Here is a 20,358-nt window from a genome sequence, read left to right on the forward strand (position 1 = left end):
CTTTTTTTTCTAGCTATGTACCCTGATATGCTATCTAGAAGCAAAAATATAGATGATTTCTTACAATCTTTTATGTGTGCACTTCAAAGGACAGAGAGTGTAGAAGAGTGTTCTGACCATTGGATTACTTTTTTCAAAGCAGACTATAGACAGAATGAGGTGGGTGTGGATTATGGTGATAAAAGTCTCGATTTTCTTTTCAAAGTGTGCATGTGTGTCACTGTTCCAAAGGGTAAACACATGGTCATTGCAGAGTAAACATTGCAGTTACATGTGACCAAATATCTTTAAGAAGAGGAATTCACTGACCCATGATGCCTGGGTTCACCCCATACATGCTCCTTCCCCAACCAAAGGATAACTCTATTCCCCACAGTAAGAATTGCATCTGATTTTGACAGTTTTTAGGTGATGGTAAGGATGGAGGTCAAAATGTTTTCCATGGAAGAATGTTTCTTGATCTAAAGCCAGGACTCCTAGAGAAAATGATCAACCTCACATTGAGCAAAATGAATGTACAGGAAATTAAGAGTTTCTTCTCAATCCAAATTGATCAAGAGCAGTTGTCAAGAAGCTGTCTTTATTCTTAGGCCTTGAAAATGTGTCAGGGAGAATTGTGGAGTCTTGGTTTTGGTATTCACTTTGTTACTCCTCCATTTATTCCATCAGATGTCTGAATCCCTTCCAGAAACCTATCAATACCTTAGAAATGAACTAACCCCAGTTAGGGATTCGATAGCACTGGTCTTCATCACCAGATGATACATGGGGGCCCTCCTCTGGAGCCTTGTCCTAGAGCCCCTCTTGGTGTTGGAGGCTGATAACTGGGCTTTGGCCATCATATCATGTGACTGAATTCAGGTGCAGTCACCAGCTCAGTCGGTCATATTTCCTCCTATAAACTTTAAACCAGGTCTCTCTCCTTCTGTATTCATGTTGATTTTTGAAAATCCTCATTTATCTAGACTTTTCATATATATGAGTCTCCTCCTGTGAGATGATCTAGCTTTTGGTTCACTAGTTTCGTTTAATGACTACTAGCTCTGAAACAATGCATACAATTCATCTATCTCAAAGTTCCCCGTAAATTATAGTGTTCATAAACTATAATGATTTTATTAGTAAAAATGCATTGTGTTTATATATATATTTTATAAATATATATATAATATGCATATTTTATATATATATTTATTTTTTATTTTTCCCCCCCAAGACCTAAAAGTACATAAGTAGTATAAATGCATTTTTAACACATAAAATAAAACACACATTACACAATCACAACGTTATAATCTGCTCCAACTACCCAATAACAAAAATAATACCAAATGTGCTGGGGAGTATATAAAATCCATATGTGAGTGTTAGAGTGGAAAGGAAGACAGAGATTTTAGCGGGAAGGCTGAATCTGAGGAGTACTAAGGAAAGACAGAGAAGGGTCATGGCCCAAGGAAAACAAGGAGAAAGAAAGCCTGCCTAATCCTTGAACAAGCAGATGGTGAGTGGCTGCAAGGGCCTCCTTAGGCCCACAACCCTGCCCTCCTCTGGCTCCTTCTCTCTGGGCAAACAAGGGAGCCATATGTTGGGAGAGATCAGGAGTCCCAGCCAGGGACCTGGACAGTGTCTTAATTTGATGGGAGAAGAAAAGGTCACAATGAAAAGGTGCAGAATCCTTGAAGGACAAAAGAAGGAATTCTAGGGGCCCCTGGGTGCCTCAGAGGGTTAAAGCCTCTGCCTTCGGCTCAGGTCATGATCCCAGGGTCCTGGGATCGAGCCCCACATCGGGCTTTCTCCTTGGCGGGGAGCCTGCTTCCTCCCTCTCTCTCTCTGCCTGCCTCTCTGCCTACTTGTGATCTCTCTCTGTCGAAAAAATAAATAAAAAAAAAAAAAAAAAGGAATTCTGTAAGTAGTATGAAGGCATAATCCATGTTCTGATTCATTAATCAAGATATTGAATGGCTGGTACATAGTGTATCCTTTATGATTTTTAAAATTGAGGTGAACTAATCTCCTCCTAAGATCAGACATGAAAGAAGTTCCAACAAATTGAAAGATCAGTTGTAGAAGAGTCAAATCCTTACTACCGAGAAAGGATAACCTGAAAGCCTGGAAATGGTTGTAATTGTTACCCTTTAATACATCTGAAAGCAAGGGCAACTGTTTTTGATGCCTTGATTTGGATTCCACCTTTTCCAAACTAGTAAAGGGCAACATGGTGGGCTGCCTGGAATGTAACATCTTTTTCTTTCTTTTTTTTTTAAAGATTTTATTTATTTGACAGAGATAGAGATCACAAGTAGGCAGAGAGGCAGGCAGAGAGAGAGGGGCAAGCGGGCTCCCTGCCAAACGGAGAGCCCGATGTGGGGCTCGATCCCAGGACCCTGAAATCATGACCTGAGCCAAAGGCAGAGGCTTAACCCACTGAGCTACCCAGGTGCCCCTGGAATGTAACATCTTTTATTTTGATTATAGAGATTTAAAGTTTGGGCTCTGAAATGCTCTGATTGGGCGCCCGGGTGGCTCAGCTGGTTAAGCATCTGCCTTAGGCTCAGGTCATGATCTCAGGGTCCTGGGATCCAGCCCTGCGACAGGCTCCCTCCCCAGCAGGGAAGCTGCTTCTCCTTCTCCCTCTGCCCCTCCCCCTTGCTCATTTTCTCTCTCTCAAATAAATAAATAAAATCTTAAAAAAAAATGAAATACTCTGATTATCTCTCACTATATCCCTGCTGTATTTTCTACAAGTGATGAAGACCAAATGTCACTAATGCATTAGGATTCTACAGTCATTCTGATTTATTTTATACTTGCTTGGATGCATTTTTATCTTAGGTTCAATGCAGTGTAATGGTTTCCACATGTACCTTCTGTTTTCTTGGTCATAAAATCACACAACCATGTTCTAAGAAAGAGAAATGAGGTTATAAAGTTTCAGCTCAAGACCGAGTTTCATTTCTAAATTTTATAGGTAAAGGGCAAAGGACACAAGTAAGACATTCGAAGCAGTGGGTATTCACCTGAAGGAAAAATGAAGTCTGCCTTTGAAACAAGGCTTAGTAGGTGATAGTTATGTTAGAATAAGGGTAAGTATTACAAGGCCACTAATACTTATTTTGGACTTAGGCATGAGCCTACCAAAAATGTTTCATTTGTTCATTGCTTGGAGTTAAGCTTATCTGAGAAACGACTGGTATAAACAATAGTTCAGTAAAAATGGATGATGAGACTAAAAGAAGGGATATGAGTTGACTAGAAGAGAAATAATAAGGCATGGGGTAAGGGTAAGGGCCTGCTCTGAGATTAGCCCTCCTAGTACTCTGACCCATTGTTTGATGAGCATTTTCCCATTAGGATTTGGATAGGGACCTCATTTTTTTTCCAGCTCCTCTCAGGGTTTAAAGGTTCAGTTTACTTCAGTGCTACTCCCACATTGTCTTGTATTTAGAAAAGACAGCGTGATAATCTCTGTTTTATTACTCCCTTGACTGATAAGATTTCTCTTCATTCTTATTTTATCTTGCTTTTCAGGAATTTATTTTTTGTTTTTACACAATTATCACTGCAACTCTGAGGTTACAGTTTTTTTTTTCTTTCTTTAATTCCAGGAGCGACATTTACTGTAAAAGTTCACGTGCTTCTGTTTTTCCACTACCCATTTTTTTCTATCTGAAGTGTCTTTGGCAGCTTAGTAAATCATAACCATCAATCAAATTATTAAGATAAAACGAATATCAAAATACAGAACAAGAGGGCACCTGAGTAGCTCAGTGGGTTAAAGCCTCTGCCTTCGGCTCAGGTCACGATCTCAGGGTCCTGGGATCGAGCCCCACATCAGGCTCTCTGCTCCGCAGGGAGTCTGCTTCCTCTTCTCTCTCTGCCTGCCTCTCTGACTACTTGTGATCTCTGTCTGTCAAATAAATAAAATCTTAAAAAAAAAATACAGAGCAAGAATATGCCTACTGATACAGATAAGTTCTATTTCAGAGCTCAAGGAAAAACGCAAAGTTAGCCAAGTCAGGCCCTTCCTGCATTACATTTTTGTGTACGTGTGCAGGTTTATGAGATTTTGGGAGATACAGTTCCATAACCATGTTTGTTTTCTTTTGTTAAATATTAAAGCTGACAGCATGCCAGGATTGAGAGAGGGAGACAGAGGGAGAGAGACAAAGAGACAGAGATGCAGAGATATGAGAGCTGGAGGGAGTTAGTTTTAGATGCCACTAAGAATATACTTGTACGTTTAGGAGGCTTAGCTCTGGAATTATATTACTTTGAAAGCAGACAGGCTAGGCCTGAGTAAACTCAGGCTGAACACAGAAAGCTTGCCTAGATTGTGTCAAGATTGCTTCTTTTGCACAATCTCATTCACCCATTTCCTCACTGTTCATTTATCCCTTCATTAATCAAACTACAAAGGAACACTTCCTGAGTTCCTCAAGGAACAAAAAACTAGTGGGAGGAAACAGATAAATTCTAACACACTCAACAAATGCTTCAGTAGAAGAGTGAACAATATGCTGTGGGTATCTTGAAGAAGGAGAACCTTTTTTCCTCTGACAAGCTACTTGCTCGCAGTCACAGAAGCAGAGGAAGGTAATAAAATGCCCCAGTGGAGTTCGCACGAACTCTCAGACCAGGCAGAATCGAGTTCCCGTCTCTGCGCTTTCACTTAGTAGCCGTGTGACCCCTAGGACAGGGATTTTCAAGATTTAGTGCGCTGGCAATATAATGTGCTAACAATGACTCCTACCTCATCAACCGATGTAAAGACTCGATTACGGTGCATGTGACGGTACCGTCTTAGTGCTTGGCTTAGAATGGACATCCACTGACTTAGTATAAGTAAGGTGTCTTATTACCAGTAAAAGTGTCAATTAAATTAATGAGGCTTTTCATAGATTCAACTTCATCAATTCTCAGTTTCTCCATAATAGATGTTTAATGGAATACTCTTTTACTTTTTTTCCCGTTTGGTATTCAAGTCAAAACATAAAATGTTAAGTTTTTTTTTTTTTTTTTTAAAGGACTCCTTTTTTAAAGCTTGGAACTAACGTAAAATAGTTTATGTTTGGGGTTTCAGTTGCAAGTCCGTTGCCCCCAATTTAAAAATCTGTGCGTGAGTTCGACATAAATCAACCTGAAAGTATCTGATTTTGTGAATTTTATTTATAAGTATGGACATTTTGGCAATGATTCCCTTTAGTCCTCTTCTGCCAAAACTAGTTTACAAATCAGATGATCAGACAGTGATTTGAGAAAGACTATTAGCAAACCTGTGGGATGAGTTTCTAATATATATGTATCTCAATATATTTATATAAATGTGCAAAAACTTTGTTTATAAACTTTGTGTGTGTGTGTATGTGTGTGTATGTATATATATATGTGTGTGTGTGTGTGTATATATATATATTTAAACAAAGTCAATAACTTATAGATTTTTGGAATAGATTTTCATTTGATTCCTCATCCATAGTAAATCAAAGCAACTTGAATTTTCTTCTTAATAACTTCTGCCAGGAAGCAAAGTTGATGGAAGTCTTTTAGAGCAAAGCAATAATCTTACAAATAACAATCTAGAATGAAGCCTACGTAACTAAACCAAGTATCATTCTAAAGCAGAGCTGTCCAACAGAAATATGATGAGCCACATGTGTAATTTTTAAAAACAGCTTAATTTTAATATTTAACTCAGTTTTCTCCAAAATATGACCATATCAACATGTCATCAGTGTGAAAAATTAGTACTTCTTTAGTTTTTCAATTTAAATTTTAATTCATTAAAGTAAAATAAAATATTTGGTTCACTAGTTTAACTAGCCATATTTCAAATGCTCAAAAACTACTTTAGGTTTGTTAGTGGCCATTGTCTTAGCTCATATCTGTAGTATTCCTTTTCTAGATAATTTTAGTGATTATTTATGATTTAAAATGATTAGAAATTCAGACTCAAGTATCACATAGGGAGCTTTTAATAAGGATATAACATTATATGTTAACTTCATTTGTAAAAAAATTTTTTTCTTTTCTAGAACATATATCCACAATGAGATAGACAAATAGTTTCACTAAGATATAAATTATTGGTTAACATTTATTTTTTGTTTTCAGTTATCCACTAACCTAGCTAAACAAAAAGGTAATGATTTAAAGATATTGTACTATTTTGGAAAGAGAAGAGTTGTTCCTGAGGACAACTTCTAACTGATACGTAGTCAGTATGATTATAATATAATCTGTGTCTGCAAGTGTGAAATTCAGGGCAGCATAATCATTTTTTGTTGGAAAGAATACATTGATTTCCGGGGTGCCTGGGTGGCTCAGTGGGTTAAGCCTCTGCCTTTGACTAAGGTCATGATCTCAGGGTCCTGGGATGGAGCCCCACATTGGGCTCTCTGCTCAACAAGGAACCTGCTTCCCCACCCCCACCCCGCCTGCCTCTCTGCTTACTTGTGATCTCTGTCTGTCAAATAAATAAATAAAATCTTAAAAAAAAAAAAAGAGGGACGCCTGGGTGGCTCAGTTGGTTAAGTCGCTGCCTTCCACTCAGGTCGTGATCCCAGGGTCCTGGGATTGAGTCCCGCATCGGGCTCCTTGCTCGGCAGGGAGCCTGCTTCTCTCTCTGCCTCTGCCTGCCACTCTGCCTGCTTGTGTGTACTCTCTCTCTCTGACAAAGAAAGAAAGAAAGAAAGAAAGAAAGAAAGAAAGAAAGAAAGAAAGAAAGAAAGAAAGAAAACACTGATATACATCCACTATGAGTTTCTGACATACATGGATCAAACTGTTTCCTTTTGACTTGACATTCCCCTGTTTTTCTGGCTGCTTTGAGACTTTATGTTAATTTCTCCGTAAGAGTTAAAGACTTTGTTTTGAGAGTATGATATAAAAGAGTTTAAGGAAGAAAAAGAATGCCTTTTATTTGCAATTATATTTGTGAAATTCTCTGGAGTTAAAGCTATTGGCTCATCACACTCTTTCCTTTGGGCATTAACCAGTGTTAAGCTTATTGTATACGAGGTTCAGTGTTTCACAGAGGTGCTGTTTTCAGTAGAATAAGGTGGTTCCGATATTTATAGAAAATCTTGTCGACCATGTAGGTTTTATTAAAATGTGATTTCAAACTTCTCTACTCAAACTTATAGGGTGAAAAAGTACTAAAAGGCTTAGAGGTTCCATTTCAACACATGGATTTTTTTTAGGGCTACCTTCAAGTTTTAGTATGAGTCTGAAGATATGGAGGGATCTCAGTGGGATGCATTCATCTGGAGTAACTTCCAAGGATTCTAGTGGTCTCTAGAGTCTACTTCTGGGTGATGTTTTGAGATGAACTAAGGCATCCCTACGTCCTCTTAGAGTAAATTTGAACACAAGTCAAGTGGCTCAAAGCTTGTCCTTTACTAACTGGACAGGGCTTATCATTCTTGTCATTCCTAGGCTATATCCCTGGAGATTACTTAGCTGTTCTGATTTTTGGCCCATAGACAGAAGACTTCTCCCAACCCCTTAATATTAGGTGACAATTAGCAAAAGATAATTAATCTCTCTTTAGAATTAGTCTACCACAGAGCTAGCTTTATTGTATACTTGGCCATTTAACAAATGCTTGTGGAATGGGTAAATTTTATAATGTGATTCACATTCAGGTGGATTATGTCAAGCACAGTTGAGGAATGTTTTTGTTCAAGCTTTTGAAAATACAATAGGAACCTAGTTTTTTGAACAGTCAAGAATATTCTTTACAGATGTGCAAAGTTGGCTTCAAGTAAGAGTTATTCCTATGCAATATATTAAAGTTATTAACATGTCCAATAGCTGTTCCCACCTTCTCAGCACACAACTGCTTGTTTAAGGACGTTTTTTTTAGCACATGACAATCTCTCTAAATAACTATTATGCAGAGGAAAACATGCTATATCATTGATATGTAAAGCATATTAAAGTAAAGCTGAAGAGTGAAGAAGTATATTTGACTGGAAGAAAAGAGAAAGTTTTAAAGGGGAAGGCATATCATCTCAGCCTTAGATGGAAAATAGTTCAATTAGTCAAATATTTACTCAGTGATTACTATATGCCAGCAAATGTTATGCACTCAGGACTTAAGGACTTGACAAAGCACAGCTACTGCTATCAATGAGCTTATACAAAATGGGATAATTTAGCCATGCATATACTTTTTAAAGATTTTATTAATTTGAGAGAGAGAGAGAGAAAGAGAGAGCATGAGTGGTGGGAAGGGGAGAGGGAGAAGCAGACTCCCTGCAGAGGAGAGAACTCTGTGCGGGGCTCCATCCTGGGATCATGACCTGAGCTAAAAGCAGAGGCTTAACAGACTGTAGACTGAACCGCCCAGGTGCCACGAGCCATGCATATGTTGATGAGGAGTGTTGATGGTAAATGGAACAGTAGAAGGATGAATGAAAGTCCTAAGGCATTACAGTACAAAGAAAGGGGCATATTTAAAGAATAGGAAGTAGTCTTAGCTTAAAGGAAGCAATTTATGAAGAGGGAGCAGTAAGAGATAGGAAACTAGAAAGAGCATTTGATCCAACACAAGTAGTGAAAGATTTTAAGTAGAAATATGGTACTGAGAGCTCTTTACTGAAGGAAAAATTAAGTTTGTTGCTAGGCAGAGCAGAAGGCGAGATGGGAGGCTATACTTGTAACAAAATCAATGATAAGAAGAGTGAATTGTGGGAAATAAGGGGGAAGGGAAGGTACTGATTCATGACAGAAGTAGAGGAATATGGTTTGACCATTGATTAGGTGAAGGAAGAGGGAGGAGTCAAGATGACTTAGGTTTGAACCTGAATATGGAAGCAGGTAGTTCCACTAACAAAAATAGGAAAGACATGGTTGGGGAAAATATAATGAGTTCTATTTTAGACCCTTGGAATTGTGAAGACCCTTAAAACATCTAGGAGATTCTTTTTTAAAGATTTTATTTATTTATTTATTTGAGAGAAAGTGAGAGAGAATGAATGGGTGGGAAGGGGCAGAGGCAGAGGGAGAAGCAGAATCCCTACTGAGCAGAGAGCCCAACCTGGGGCTCGATCCTAGGACCCTAGGATCATGACCTGAGCTGAAGGTGGACGCTAAACCAACTGAGCCACCCAGACACCCTTGCAGTAGATGCTTAACAGGCAATGGAAAATGTAGTATTAGGGTTGCCTGAGTGGCTCAGACGGTTGAGCCTCTGGCTCTTGGTTTTGGCTCTGGTGGTATTGTTGGGTCCCCAATAATGGGTCCATGGTCAAAGGAGCAAGACTGATAGAAAGCGAAGGTCAAGCAAAGCTTTATTTCGCGCCAGGCATCAAGAATCAAACCGACCGTCAAACAGACCGGTCCTTACAGAGAGGACCACCTCTCTCTTCTTTACAGACTAGCTTTTTTTTTTTTTTTTGAAAGATTTTATTTATTTATTTGACAGAGAGAGATCACAAGTAGATGGAGAGGCAGGCAGAGAGAGAGAGAGAGGGAAGCAGGCTCCCCGCTGAGCAGAGAGCCCGATGTGGGACTTGATCCCAGGACCCTGAGATCATGACCTGAGCTGAAGGCAGCGGCTTAACCCACTGAGCCACCCAGACGCCCCCACAGACTAGCTTTTAAGGGCAAAGGCCATGTGGTTGGGCCTGGCCACACACAGGTGGCCAATGAGATTGCAATACACAGAGAAAGCTGCATAGTCATGCTAGGTCACACACGGGTGGCCAATTGAACTACAGTTCACCCCATAGTAGACATTTGCACTAGCCTATCACTTTGGTGAGAATTGGCCCCCAAAAGGTGGGGCCCACACTCCTTGGTAGCTAGGGAGACCGTATGCATGCTTTACTGATTCGATGTCTCCACCTGACCCCACTCATCCCTGCATTTGGGCTGTTATCTCTACCTGACCTGACCCACCCTTGTATTTGGGCTTTGTTACCTTGGACTGGTTTTCCAGACTTTCTTTTAAGTAAGTTCCCCTGGGGGGTTGGGGGGCAGGGTCAATTTAAGTTTTACTGCATGAACAACAAAATGGCTGTTCAACCGAGGTGGAGCCACTCTGGCTAAATAGGCCCTTACAGTATTTCATGGGCTGTGAGCTCAATCCCCAACTGGGGCTCTGCACTGGGCGGGGAGTCTGAAGATCCTCTCTCTCTGCCCCCATCCCAATCTCTCTCCCTTTCTCTCTCAAATAAATAAATCTTTAAAAAAATGTAAAATTGGAATTTGGGAGGTAAGTACAGTCTGAAGATACAAATATACAAGTTTTTGAGAACAGTATTATCTATTATCATTACATACACGTAAGTAATGATGGATAAGTGGTCAGTCCTGCAAAAATAGAAAGGACTGTTAACAGTAAAATTTCTGGGCGTCTTTGGCTGATGTCTTCTTAGCAGTGAAGATCAGGTTACTACAGTGTTCAGTCTGCTACCATTAAGAAAGTGACATAATATTCCACGGGTGTCTCAATTTTAGAAGTGTTTTATAACCACTGGGGCTCTGTTCCAACTCATTTAATAAATGGTACTCCCAGCCTGTAAGCTTTGAGTGCGATCCAAAGCAAGAAAAGATTCTCCAGTTTGTGCAAACTGCGGTGTAAACAGTTCAAATGCCTGACTCTTTTGACCCTGATTAGATCTATGGTGCTCAGGATATTGTATCACCATCTGAAACTGTTTAAAGCCTGAGAACAGCCCCAGTAGGAGAATCAAGTAGAATCTCCAGAGTTTAAAGTAAAAACCTTATCCCTTTTGTCAAGTAATTATTTTCTTTTTGAGAAAGAGCTCTTACTTATTGAATTCTGGTGGACTATAGAAACATAGGGCCCCCCATTAACCCCAAGCTCTCTTACTTTTTATTTGGTTGTCTTTTCTAGAGTTCCTTAAGGACAAGATACTTTAGCTTATTATTCCTCTTTGTGTATCTAAATCCTAGCAGGGTGTTTAGCAGTTCTGGATTGCTCAAAACATATTGGTTGAAAGTCCATTCCCTTGGCCCTGTGGTTATTGACATCTATGCTAAGGAAATAATCAGACATTATGTAAATATATATACATGCGTATGTATACATAATATAATAGTGTAATATAAAAAATAATATAATGTATATACACATATATAAAATAGATTTGTATTTATATATTTATAATAGAGGAAAATTTGAAAGAGCATTGATCAACAGTAGGGAAATGGTTAACTAAATTATGGGGTACAGACAGAATATTATGCAATCATTAAAACCTATAATTTTGAAGAACATCGATGACATGGAACAGAAGGATATAATCCTAAATTTAAAATATAGAAAACTGTAAATACAGCATTCTTACAGTTTAATCTATAAATCCATATAATTTTGAATGAAATAAATGTGAGAAGAATTCTTCCTACGATGTGGACTGTTACTGTTCAGGAAAATATATTAAGTCTATACAAGTAGAAAATAAAACACAGAGATCATGTGTTAGTAGGAAAAATAAAGCAGAATGAAAAGAGTGACAAAGAATGTGTATTTTATGTAAGGTGGTCATGAGAGGCTCCCCTGATAGGTAACAGTTGAGCAAAAGCTTGAGGTATGGGAGATATACCAGTACGTACGTTTGCTGGAGGGAATGACCCAGTAAAGAGGAATGTTTGGCAATGGAGTAGAGAGAGGTAACAGCAATAAGAGCTGTGTTTTTGATTAGTCACATGTGAGTAGTTAGCCCTCGTTCTGCCCAAATGATTCCTTCACTGTAAAGGTAGGGCATGTGGCTCGATTAATAGATATCGTGGTGGGCGTTCATGGAAGTTCTCTTCTGATTGCTACTCTCAAGGTCATCAAATAAGGGATAAGAAAAGAGGGATATATGAAATAGGTTAGGGAATGGAGAGTGAATCAACATCTAATTAAGTGAAAAACATAAAACTTTCTATTATTTTGTGTGTTTGGGATGAATTTATAATTTATCCATAAATATATGTTTTTCGCTCTCCACATCATTTTATGTCTTTTCCATCTCCTGGTAAGCAAAGTGATCAATCCAGTGGCAAACCAATGGAAGATAAATGTGAAGAGAACTTGATCGGCTCTACAGCTTCTAAAGCAACTTGCTGTAACTAAAATATTCCTTCCTTTTTTATTGATGAAATAATCGCAATTTTTTTTTCTCTGCTCCTCAACAGGGTGGTGGCGATTGTCCAGAAATGAGTATTGGAGCTATAAAAATTGCCTTAGAAATTTCTCTTCCTGGCTCTTTCATCTATGTTTTCACTGATGCACGGTCCAAGGATTATCGGCTCACTCACGAGGTGCTCCAGCTTATCCAACAGAAACAGTCACAAGTGAGTAGGAATCAGCCCCCAAATTTTCTATCTGAATACAGCTGGGAGGAATTCAGGCATACCTTGGAGATACTGTGGGTGCAGTTCTGACCACCATAATAAAGCAGAAATCACAATAAAGCCAAGTGAATTTTTGTGTACGTAGAAGTTATGTTTATACTATACTGTACTCTCTTAAGTGTGAAGTATTATTATATCTTAAAAATATATATATACCTTAATTAAAAAATACTTCATTGCTAAACAATGCTAACCATCATTTGAGCTTTCAGCAAGTCATTCTCACTGATCATGAATCACCATAGCAAATATATGAATAATGAAAAAGTTTGAAATATTGCAAAAATTACCAGAATGTGACACAGAGACATGAAGTGAGCAAATGTTGTTGGAAAATGGTGCTGATAGATTTGCTTGTTGCAAGGTTGCTACAAACCTCTAATTTGTAAGAAATGTAGTATCTGTGAAGCACAATAAAGACAAGTTCAATAAAAGAAGTTATACCTTTATGGCATTGAGAAGTTGTCTCTCCTCTTTGACTAAACTTTGTATGGCAAATGCCAATAATTATAACTATTGATCTGTATACATGTACTCCAATACCTATGTGTCATTTAATTTAACATATTACATTGATATGTAATATTTGTACATATTAATACCTTGTTTTTTGATACAGAGAGGAAATGATTGGGGATTAATGAAGGTTCTTCTTACCATCTTATCTTTTTAACTGACAAAAACATAGGCCTATGTCTCAAATATCACCTCCTATGTGGAATCTCCTCTTAGTCAGTTACTTGTTGTATCAGTTAGCTCTTGCTGTGTAACAAACAGTTCTACCTCTCAGTGGCTGAAAACAACACACATTTATTTGTCACATATTTTCAGGGCTCTGTTGATCTAGGTGAGGCTTGCTCACTTGTGTGTCTGGGGAGAGTTTGGGTTTGACTTATCTAGGCTGATCTCTAGGGTGACTTGGCTCTGTCTCACAGGTTTCTCACCATTTTTTGAGACCAGTAGGCTAGTTTAGACATGTTCTTTTCATGGCCAAGGCAGAAGAAGTATATATCAAGTGCTAGATCACAAGATACACAAGGTATCTAGATACACAAGATACACAAGATACACAAGCTCTTGAATGTAAGCTTGAACTGATAGAATGTCCCTTTTGCTTTGGGCTGCTGGCCAAAGCAAATCATATGTCCAAGCTTTCATTTGAAGATGACAGATTAACTCCACCTCCTAAACAAGAGGGACTTCAAAGTCTTTTGCAAAGTGCATGGATATAGGGATGGATATATACATATATATATGATGTATGGTATTATATACATTTATATATGTATATATGTATATTATATATGTATGATGTATATATAATAATGTATATATTCCACTGTACTAGTAGCATATAAACATGTAATAGGTACTCAATAAACTCATATTGATTTCGGAAAACCCTTTAAATTGTCTTCTTTTTTTAAAAATATCATAGGTGGTATTTGTGCTCACTGGAGATTGTGATGACAGGGGCCATATTGGATATAAAGTCTATGAAGAAATTGCCTCTACAAGTTCTGGTCAAGTGTTCCATCTGGACAAAAAACAAGTTAATGAGGTCAGTTTGATAAAGTGGATCTACTTTATTACTAACTACCTTACCAAGTTATTAGTTACACCAACCTAGCTATGACAGATTTGATTTCAAAAACAATTTGCAAAGAGGTTGCCTTTTTTTCCCCCCATAGTCCACAGGTCAATAAAGGCATTAAACCAATGTAGGGAAGCATAGATTTATATTATATTAGTTTCTAGATTATATTATTCTATACTGACATGTTATTTAGATTTAAGCATAAATACTTAAAATTCATTCAGTAGGAATTGGAAATTTTTGTAGTTCTTGTTTAGGAAGGTCAATTTGTGTTTCTGATGCACAACTTTTGGATAACTGGTAACAGAAGGTGTGACAGTTCACTGAAGTAGAAAATGAAAAAAATATTGAGCAAAATTCTGATGATGTTTGATATCTAAGATTGAAAGTAAAGAACTGTAAGTAACTGTATAGTTAATTAAAAACTTTTATGGTAATAAAGTCTAACTTAAGTACTAAGAAAATCTTGGTATTTTCTGAAACAGTGTTTGAGACATGTCTGTCACAATTCTTTCTCCTTTTTGGTACTTTCTTGGGACCTCACTGTGATAATAACTTTATTTATTTATTTATTTATTATAAATTTCTAGGGACATGCCAATACAAAGATAAGGTCTTCAGTGGGCGTAATTAAAATTTGATCGATGTGGTTATTGTATCTACACAAGTTCTGTTAATTTCATGACAGACTCCTTTGTCTTGAATGAAATGATTCAGTAAGTCCTCTTCTACCTAAAGAGTTCTGTTACATCATGTTGGAACTCAAAGGATCTTGCAAATTTTTAGACTAATGTCCAGCAAAAATATTTATTAGCATATGATATACAAACTTGGAAGGTCATTTTATTTTACTTTTTTATTTATTTTTTGTCTTTAAAATTTTTTTTTAAATTTTTTTATAAACATATAATGTATTATTAGCCCCAGGGGTACAGGTCTGTGAATCTCCAGGTTTACACGCTTCACAGCACCCACCATAGCACATACCTTCCCCAATGTCCATAACCCCACCACCCTCTCCCTACCCCCTCCCACTGGCAACCCTCAGTTTGTTTTGTGAGATTAAGAGTCTTTTATGGTTTGTCTCCCTCCCAATCCCATCTTGTTTCATTTATTCTTTTCCTACCCCCCAAATACCCCACGTTGCATCTCCACTTCCTCGTATCAGGGAGATCATATGATAGTTGTCTTTCTCTGATTGACTTATTTCACTAAGCATAATACCCTCTAGTTCCATCCACATTGTTGCAAATGGCAAGATTTCATTTCTTTTGATGGCTGCATAGTATTCCACTGTATATATATACCACATGGAAAGTCATTTTAGTGCAAAAATGTTTTTGTTGGAAGAAATACTCTTAAGAGGGTTATGGCTTGAATTCATATTGTGTCCATCATAGAGATTCAGAAATGCCAGGGCAGGGTCTGACAACTACATAAGGAATCCTTTAGAGGTTATTTGCATAAAAATTTGCATGAGAATTTGGGAACCTGGGAAGAAAAGAGTTGGGAAAGAGTGCAAAACTTTCTGAGGAACTGAACTTCTTGTCCTATCCCTTAGGGCTGTGTTTAACCTGAATGAAGGAAAGGCTTTCCTCCTATAGTTGTTTTTAACCTGGAATTGTGTAAGACTCTGGGGTACAGTCAGTATCATAAGCACAAAGGAGGGCAAAAGGGCATCATTTTCTGCTTAGGGTGTTTGAGGTTCTGGATTAAAAGCAACAGTGGTGTAAAGTGCAGAGAGATGGGGCAGAAGATGCCATGTTCTATGGACGTGGTGGCTCCTGGCAGAAGGTACTAGAGAAGAGAAGAGGTAAGAAGAGACATGACTTGCACCTAGGGCATTTGGAAGAACAGTAGTTCAAACCCGTAAGCAGTCAGGCCCAACTTGGAGCTCCCCAAAACAAGCTGGGTGAACTTTCAGGGAGAACCATAGGACTTTATTAGGAGTTGGGCCCTAGAGCTAGAAGATAACATGGTGGAGCTCATAAATGTAACCCCATTTATATCCACAAACCCAGGGAAAACTGACTTACACAAAACTGAAAATACTATTGTTGTCTTAAATGGAGAAAATAAGCCCTACAGAGATGCACACTTTAGTTTTTAAATAAATGGTACCATGTATAATTTTTGTAGTCCTAGTAATTTTTTAAAAGATTTTATTTTAGAGAGGGAGCATGTGAGGGGTGGGGAGGGGCAGAGAGTCTCAAGCAGACTCCATGCTGAGCACAGTGCCCCATGCAGGGCTTGGTCTTAACGCTCTGGGATCATCTGACCCTACTTGAGACCGAGAGTCGGACACTTAACTGACTGTGTCACCCAGGTGCCCCCATAGTCCCAATAATTTTTAATAATTCTGACAATTACTAAATAATTGACAAAAACAATTTATAAAAATTCAAACAAATTTAACCCATGGATATTTTAACCTTCAAGTTTAGCTTAAGCAGAATAGAACTAGAGAGAAGCATTCTTAAAATTGTCCATTTTTATAAATTGGATTTCAATGCCAACAGGCATGAGCTTTAATTTAGCTGTCAGTCAGGGCAGTTCCAACCCCTGCACCATTTGGAAAGGTCAGGAAAGGTCATCTCATCTACTTTGGGCCACCGAGACGCAAGAGGAATTTAGCTAGGGGCATCTTGGAAGAGTGCTCTTCTAGGTATTATTCTGCACTCATGTGAATCCCAGACCTGATGCAGTCATCCTCATACAGTTCTGAGGATTAAGCAAATGTAAAATAGATTTGGATTAAGTCAACACTCAAGTCCCATCCTACTGCTAAGCCTCCAGGATTAAGGAAGTGATGTTTCTGCTTATGCCAATTAGAATTCAGTATTTAGTTACCTAGAGATAAATGCATCCTATTTGATAAGAATTCCTTTGTGACATGGTTTCTGTTAGCTCCAGTTTCCTAATTTGTAAAATGGGGATAATAGAATTATCCATTTTGGAGAGTCATTAGAAGATTAAATGAGATAATGCATGTAAAATGTTTCACAAAAGGTCTGGTACAGGCTAAGTGCCCAATTAATGTTAACTAGTATTTTTATAATCCTCATAATGTTGTTATTTTGCTTTCAAAGTGGAGAAATTGTGCCACTGTGTTTGTTAGAAACCAGATGGCTAGCTGTTGCTAGGAAATAAATTTACTCAAATGGGAAAAGGATGGAGAGATGGTTTTCTTGTTTCCTGTGTGAGAAAAACATGTAAAGGGGTTACTAGGAACTGTATAAGTCAATGTTTCCCTTAAACAAAGCCATGATGGTGGAAGATTTTATTAACAAAAACCAGAATGACAATGATAAAATTGGATTTGCAAGATTTTTAGTATATAGTTCAGCCATTTTTCTTTTCTCATTGCTCAAAATTCTATTATTATAAACTCTAGAAAAAATAGATGCTATAGAGAGAACTACACAACAGAAATGAGAATTTCAGGGAAGCCACGCATGAGTTGAGTCCTTTCATTTTACTCAAGAGTGATTTTTCATCTTTTCCCAAAGGTAATTGTGGAGAATTATGCTTTATTCTCTTAACCTAATTCATCAGTTTCCTAGTAGGGTGTATTTTGTATCAACTCTCTCTTGAGATAACTTGAGGTTTCCTCTTTCTTCCCATTTTTTTTTTTTCCTTTAATAATACTTAAGTAGAGTATCTTTCATCTTTATTTAACATAAAAGAAACCGAAGTGAAGAAATTATTTGGCTGGGCATCAATGGTCTGTAAATCATCGTATGGTGTTACATTTTGGAAGCACAAGTTAAGACACATCTCAAGGATGTACTTAAACAATTCACCTCTGAAGTTGGAAAAGGAACTAAAGCCTCACTCCTCCATTTCTTTATAAACTGAGTTATTGTCAGTGGATCCAGTTAATGCTTCCTTAAGAGTAAGAGTCCAACTTTGAAATCTGAAAGTTACCCACAGTTATGCTTTTGCGTCAAAGAAGCTAACACAAAAGATCTATTGTTAATTGGATAATTTACTTGTTCCGAATTTTCCCATTCTTTCTCTCTACTTCTCCCAACTCATGTCTTCAAACATTCCCCTTCCATCTCCCCTGTTCCCCCACAAAAGTCTTTCCACCTGTACATTCTAGCCCTATGGATTCCCTACTTGTAAGTAATGCTGCATATTGGGCTGTTTTATATCAGAAGGAAGTTTTATTAAATAAAGGAGTAATTGTCAAATAATTTGTTTGCTAAAGGAGTAAGTGATGATATATAGAAGTCTCTCAGTAAATCTTACTATCTTATCATGTAACTTACAAGTCTTTGGTGTAAGATGTTTCAATGCCAGTGTTCCTCGTGAGCACTTAGTGCTTTCTTTGGGAGTGAACCCTGTGTTGCTGTGTTTAGTGCAGGCATATTCTATTCTACCCTCATTCTGTATTAAACATGGAAGGCTCCCACAGTTCTTTCTTTTCTCAGAGATCACCCTGTGATTAAGAAAATAGTAATAGGGGCACCTGGGTGGCTCAGTGGGTTAAGCAGCTGCCTTCAGCTCAGGTCATGATCCCAGGGTCCTGGGATCGAGCCCCATATCGGGCTCTCTGCTCCTCGGGGAGCCTGCCTCCACCTCTCTCTCTGCCTGCCTCTCTGCCTACTTGTGATCTCTGTCTGTCAAATAAATAAATAAAATCTTTGAAAAAAAAAAGAAAATAGTAATAATATCCACTTAGAATGATCGAGTGCTTGATATGGCCGTTCAACAAGACTTTAGTTTTATTTCATTTAATCCTTACCATAGTCTGTAAGAAAGACCACGTGATCATAAGCCCCATTTCACAGGGGAGGGAGCTGAAGCATAGGGAACCAGAGCATCTTGCTCAAGGTTAAATTGCTGCTAAGTGTTTGAACTTAGGGGACATACTCAGTCTTTCTCCTTAGACAGTACTCTTAGCCACCACAAGTCCCTGTCTGTGATTTCCACTTCTGTTTTCATCAGAGGATGCAGTTTTTTAAATTTAAGTAAAATTAGCATACAATGTTATCTTAGTTTCAGGTGTACAATATAGTGATTTGACAGTTCTGTGCATTATTCAGTGCTCACCACAATGAGTGTAGTTATCATCTATGACCATACAATATTGTTACAATATTATTGACTGTATTCTCTATGCTATGCTTTTCTTCTCTGGGACTGTTTATTTTGTACCTGTAAGTTTGAACCTCTTAATTCCCTTTATCTATTTTACCCATTCCCCCACCCACCTCCCATCTGACAACTACCAGATTGTTCTCTGTGTTTCAGAGTCTGGTTTTGTTTGTTCATTTGTTTTGTTTTTAGAGTCTACATATAAGTGAAATCATATGGTATTTGTTTTTCTGGCTCTGACTTACTTCACTTAGCATTATACCCTCAAGGTCCATCCATGTTATTGCAAATGACAAGATCTCATTCTTTTTTTTATGGCTAGGAATATATATATATAAAATACATAATAATAATAATATAGTATAATATAACACAATATAATATATATAAAAATATATATCATGTGTATATGATAGATACCTGGGTTGTTTCTATATCTTGGCTGCAATAATTGTAAATAATACTGCAATAAACATAAGGGTACATATATTTTTTTGATTTAGTGTTTTTGTTTTTTTGGGTCCAGTAGTAGGATTACTGGAGCATATGGTATTTCTATTTTTCATTTTTTGAGGCACCTCCATACTGTTTTCCACAGTGGCTGCACCAATTTGCATTCTCACCAACAGTTAATGAGGGTTCTTTTTTCTCCACATCCTCGCCAACACTTGTTATTTCTTGTCTTTTGGGTACTAGTGATTCTGACTAATATGAAGTGATAACTCACGGTGGATTTGATTTACATTTCTCTCACGATTAGTGATTTTGAGAATTTTTTATGTACCTGTTGGCCATCTGTATATCTTCTTCGGAAACTTTTTCTTTTTTTAAAGATTCTATTTACTTATTTGACAGAGAAAGACAGTGAGAGAGGGAACACAAGCAGGGGGAGTTGGAGAGGGAGAAGCCAGGCTTCCTGCTGAGTGGGGAGCCGGATGCAGAGCTCCATCCCAGGACCCTGGGATCATGACCTGAGCTGAAGGCAGACACTTAACAACTGAGCCACTCAGGTGCCCCTGGAGACTTTTCTATTCTGGTCTTCTGTCCATTCTTTAATTAGATTATTTGTTGTTTTAGAGTTACATCATGTAAGTTCTTTATATATTTTGGATATTAGCCCCTCAAGAAGTTATAGTTTTATCAGTAAGTTAGAAATTTCAGTCTCCTGATTTTTTTCAGTGAATGTTTGCGGTATTTGACGCTAGTCACCACAGTAGCCAGTGGGGACAGCAAAGGCCAACAAGATGCTGTCCCTGTCCTCATGGAGCCTAGAGGTAGGAGAGGGG

General features: G+C 37.9%; 1 protein-coding gene across 1 annotated transcript in view; it reads left to right on the forward strand.

Moving 5' to 3' along the window:
• LOC111150763 (hemicentin 1) overlaps positions 1–20,358 on the forward strand; it is a 471,859-nt gene that overhangs the window by 117,848 nt on the left and 333,653 nt on the right. The window contains exons 3-4 of the mRNA XM_022508355.1: positions 12,154–12,312; positions 13,811–13,933. Coding sequence (XP_022364063.1) covers positions 12,154–12,312; positions 13,811–13,933 — 282 coding nt within the window. The remainder of the gene's footprint in view (positions 1–12,153; positions 12,313–13,810; positions 13,934–20,358) is intronic.

The sequence above is a fragment of the Enhydra lutris genome, unplaced genomic scaffold (assembly GCF_002288905.1).
Source record: "Enhydra lutris kenyoni isolate GAN:26980312 unplaced genomic scaffold, ASM228890v2 scaffoldscaffold24, whole genome shotgun sequence".
Taxonomy (NCBI): domain Eukaryota; kingdom Metazoa; phylum Chordata; class Mammalia; order Carnivora; family Mustelidae; genus Enhydra; species Enhydra lutris.